Here is a 5504-nt window from a genome sequence, read left to right on the forward strand (position 1 = left end):
TAATAGATAAACTGTACAAATTAATGTGCAGATTCGGATTCCCACATTGTTTATCGAGGGATAACCATAGTGTATTGGTGTCTAAAGTTTTTACAGATTTCTTATATAGCCAGGGTATTAGGGACATAAGGATTAGTCCTTATCACAGTGCCTCAAATAATTCGGGAAGGTACTGGCGTTTGGTGAAGGATGCCCTGAAAATATATTTCCATGATAAGCAAACTCGTTGGGATGAAGGACTATCGGAATTGGAATTTTCCATAAATTGTGCAGAACATGAGGAATTAAAATGTTCGCCGATGGAATTAACATTAGCTTATAATGTTTGTGATCCATTGGATATTAAATGGAAAATACAAGAACTAAATTTACGTAAGCGTGATCCCAATATTTTGGCCAATGCCATGAATAACATGGCGAAGGCTTGGAGAAGGCGTAAGCAAATATTCGACCAGCGAAGAATTCCTGTCACCTATGAAGTTGGAGATAAAATACTTGTTAAATCCCAGTATAAATCCTCTCTAGCTGAAAAGCTTAACAAATCATTGATGTATCGCTGGGAGGGCCCATTTCAGATATTGCGCCTTTTGAACGCAAATAGCATTCAAGTAAAATCTCTAAGCAATGAGAATGACATTCGTAAGACCCATGTTGCTCTAACGAAACCTTACAGGGAGAGACGAGAACAACATGTAAATAATTGTACAGTAAGCAAATAAAAGGTAAAAAAAATCAATCCATGGTTTAAAGTAGCATTAAAAGTTAAATTTATATTTGATATAGACCTTTTTTTTAAATCAAACTATCGTCACTCTAGTCATTATGAAATTTCAATTTATTAATATATATAGGTATGAATATGGACAAGCTTTTAATTGTTATGTTTGTATTTCTTATATGTGAATGTTAATATCTGTTTGTCGTTTCCAGGCCTGGTATTGTAGATCGTCCGTATATGTATGTTTAATATTGTGATCGCTTGGACTTCACTTCTCTATGTAAACTTGCTGTATGGAAGAATAGATCTGCCGGACGGAGTCTATTCCCGCATAGGTATCACAAAAAGAATTGTCAAACTGTAAGTGTTACTACTGTTACATATTATTTATTTTAGAAAAAAAATATCCCATTTGTAAAGAATAGTTAAATTTAAATTATTCTTGTATCCACACTTTCAATATAAGAGATTGTAAACTTATAAATTATTTTGGATATGGACTACCGACTTTAGACCTACTAATCATGGTGTTAGATCGGGTGAATGAGAAGGATGAGTGATGGTGAATGTTTTATTTTGGGGGATTTTTTTATTTTTAGTTTAGTTTTGTTTTGTTGGTATGAATCGTGAGCGGAAGGTTATTGGTAGAGAGACTTAGACTAACTTACACCTGGACAAGTTTTCAAAATAATTTATAATTCAAAAATAAAAATAATTAGCATTATTTTTATTTTTCCCGGCTAGGACGAGTGTGTAACATGTCACTCTGTTAGTTACAAAAAAAGTTGTAAGATTATATATATAAATTCATTCTATTTCGAGTCTTCGATAAACCAGTTTCGTTTGTCAAATTTTGAATATAGCGCCTCTAGTGGCGATTTTTGTAACTTCACCCAGCACTTGAGTTATCCTCATCAGATGTGTGCTGGAAATGTACTCGGTAAAACCTTGAAATAGTAAGCTCTATTTATCGAAAATTAGTAAATTATTCTATTAGAGTTGTGTGTATATTACAAGTGAATTCAATTTGACATTCTAAGGTGTGGATTGTTATTTACTTAATATTCTGGTGAGTTGTATAATAATTTTCTTAAATTTAAAACAAATTCATATATGTTCTAATGGAAACTTAACTGTTTGATTAAATGGGATGTAGATGGTTGTGTGTTAGCCATACTTATAACTTCTTGTATTCGATGTATATATGATATATATATTTGAAAACTCGGTACAATTATCCAAATCTTTTTAGGTTGTCGTAGAACACTATTAAGTTGAGATTTATTGGGACTCATATTAATTTCTCTTGCATTTGATTTAATGTGTCCAATCAGTATCAGCGAGTTTAATGTCTTGTTAAGAAATTTGTAATTTTCGATTGATTTTGTTATAAAGAAGAGCTTCCTAAATCATTGACTTATTACTTAACGAAACAAATATCAAAATCCTTGACCTATTTATGGTTTTGCGATTGGCTTAATTTTTAGGAAGGTTATATGGTATTTATAATTAACCAATATATGGTGGTCCTTAGGATTTTTGGTAACTATTCTTAATTTGAAAATATATATATATATTCTTTCTCACATGTGGCGGGTCTTCACTGGTGGGAGTCCCGTACCGAGTAACGAGCTCCTATCTAAATAGGAACGTTACAATTTACACTATTATTTACATATAAAAATAAATAATTATATACATATATACACACATTCATTCGCACAATCTATTATGTGACAGGACTTCGACTTTGATAACCATAAGGAATGGTACGGTAATCTGTCATACTGTCGGGGTTTAATCTTTGTCTTTTGTTATTTACTTTTCGATGAGTTTTTGTTTCAGGTCGTGAAACAATGGTAAACCCAGTCTTACGTGAAATCCTCCCTGGGAAGTTTAACTCCTTCTTTTCAATTTTATTTCGAACTAAATTGTAAAAATGTTCAATTTCTTTTCGCGTTCTACTGTCCAAAGTAATACCCCTGATTTTGTATACATAATCTAGTTTTCCCGTCCCAATTTCTTTTAGCCTATACGCATAATTTTTAGCCCCTAAGCCAATAAACATGTCTATTTCTCACCCTTCCGGAACTTCATTGGTTAGCTCACCCAGGTAGGACCCAGTTGTAAGCTTGGACTTATCATTTCGTCTCTGGACAAACATTATGCTGTCTGTGTCACAGTACAAAACATTTTCAGGTCCTGCTGAAGTCAAGAGGTCATAAAGTCGAAGCCTTGCCCATGACGTAATAAACGCGGCAAGTACAACATTCGAGAACTTCCACGGTTTGTTTTCATTCTTGATGTCTTTGTATGTGATAATTAAGTGTGCGTCACCAATGGGCAGTACTGATTGAACCTCATATTGCGCCGACAATAGATATGTAAAAAACGTCTCCGGATTATCAATGATTTTTGTTTGCGGCAAGTCTGTTCGCTGCCCCCATTTTCCATATAAGGAGTTGAGGAATATTTTGGAGATATACCTCAATCCCGGGTTCTTCCTGATATTGCTATGATTCAATTGAATGCCCTCATGGGCAAGATACTCGTTAATATATTTTTCTTCGTCTCCTTTATTTTGACACGAAGCAGGAAAACCAGATGCCTCCTGCTTCATTTGGAGGAAAGAATTTACATCGCGAAACAAACTATGCGCATTACGATCCTCGGAGCCGCTGAGTTCAAATTCCCATATTTCTTTAATGGCGAGTATCTTATATCCGGCTTGTATTGCTTTATGAAGTTCTGGGGTGCAAAACGTACCAGTAATAGCCCGGTCCTTATCGCAATGCAAACAATCATTGACACTTTCCTCCTCCATACAAGTACGGCAAAGGCCGAAAAGTAATCGACCTCCCGCAACATATGGAAGAATCGGAAAATAAAGATCCTTTGGAGGCAAGACGGTGCATTTAACAAGCCCATTGATACCTTCCACTTCTGGAAAGTCCGGCCCCCTATGCATTTTTGGCATACCTATTGGCAGCGGCTTACGAGCCATTACCCAGGGGTAGAGACTTGTAACATCCAGATATTGAATGTTTTCATTATCAGTACACTCATACAGCGCATTAAAACATTCTGTGCGACCGCCATTAAATGCATGTTTGGGGATCAAATGATCGACAATATCCTTACACTGAGTCTTGATAAACTCCTGTATGGACTTGTCCTTCTTCACCTGATCATCCCACTCACATTCCCACATTTCAATAAGGTTAAAACCTCGGCCACGTAGGTAATTTGCTTTAATGACAGTCTCCTCATAACGTTGCTGCATAATTGTACGATAAGACGAGGGGTCGTCAAGCTGTTCATGACGTAACTCTGGATAACACGTAGGACAACAATGCCAAAAACATCCATAGAACTCTAGCACAGTTTTACTACTTGGTTCATATACATCAACCTTATATTTCCCAAAGCGTCTTTCGGTGCCATTTTCCGAACACTGAATTTCAGTAACTCTTGATAATTTTATGTATCGCAACCATTGCAGTGCTTTCACACTTTGACGGTCACGATAATCAAATCCAAGAGGTGGAATTACACCAATTGAATCTTTAGGTAAATATAAGGTACAATAGACATGCATAGCAAGACTGGCTATAGTACTTGAAGAAATGAAACATTGGATGCCGTTAGTTTTTTCTTCAATCAGGTCTGAGAATTTTATGATACCCTCAGCTAAAATTCTTACGTCATTACGACAGTACGCGAGCATCTCCTTTTGGTGGTCATACTCCTCGCCGCTTAAAGCACGTTCTTGGTACCAGGCGATTAGCTGTCTTTTCTCTTCGGGGGACAGTGTCGGGATCAAAATACTTAAGATCCGGAATTTTCCCTACATAATTTTGATTACTTGGTGTATTAAACAAGTATGGGAAGGATCCCTTCCGCAAGTTGCCAGATAAGCCTAAAGTTTTGGGTAATTTTGACAGTTTAATTCCCATGTATAAGTAATTATCCCTGAACACAATATGCCCGTTCCCAACTCTCAATTCAATAATTTTTTGCCCCGTCATTGTTAAATTTACGGAAAGATGCTCGGTCTCTATAAGATGTTTAGCTACAAAATGGATATCATAACGACTCCCATTATGTGATAACACAATAACCTTGTCAAACCCATGACGAGGTGTTAACACGAACTTAACAAACCCGCCAAGAGTTTTAAAAGAAAACTCACGATTTCCGTTTTCATCTCCACATATTTGACACGTATCATCCAACGAATTACCCTTGCATGAGTAACAAATTAGTTGTGTACACGCAAGATTTACCTCATGTTGTTGTTCCCTCTTAACATTCATATCCAGTAGCATAGTCTCTACATCGAATACAATGTACAAATACTTTTCGACCCGGGTAAGGTTTTCTTTTTGAACATAACAAGCATGGTTACGGTCTACATGCATGTTACACGCCTTACACAACCGCTCACCACACTTATGTTCAGATTTCCGTCGTCGTCTTAAATCAAACATAATACCACAATCGTTACAAACCCTGACTAAGTCACATACACTCTTGCCACGTTTTGTTACATCTTTATGATTGTTGAAACATTCATCCGATGAAAAGAATCTATGACAATCATTACATTCGCGTTTAATTTCAGAAGTAAATAATTCATGGAATTTTTCACAAGCTGAACACTTGAATTCGCACTTATGATAAAGCCCATTATTATTGTACCCCTGCAAACAGGATTTACAAAATCCTCTTGTACCTAATAAGTTTAGGATACTTCCAATCAACTGATAGTGGTTATTCTCGTATA

General features: G+C 35.9%; 1 protein-coding gene across 1 annotated transcript; it reads right to left on the reverse strand.

Moving 5' to 3' along the window:
• Nucleotides 1–2795: 2795 nt before the first annotated feature.
• Nucleotides 2796–4316, reverse strand: LOC145679501 (uncharacterized). Its single transcript, XM_081750080.1, has one exon. It carries the CDS (start codon nucleotides 4314–4316, stop codon nucleotides 2796–2798), a length of 1521 nt encoding a protein of 506 aa, XP_081606206.1.
• Between the last annotated feature and the right edge of the window lie 1188 nt (nucleotides 4317–5504).

The sequence above is a fragment of the Thermobia domestica genome, chromosome 2 (genome assembly GCF_964235325.1).
Source record: "Thermobia domestica chromosome 2, izTheDome1.hap1.1, whole genome shotgun sequence".
NCBI classification, from domain to species: domain Eukaryota; kingdom Metazoa; phylum Arthropoda; class Insecta; order Zygentoma; family Lepismatidae; genus Thermobia; species Thermobia domestica.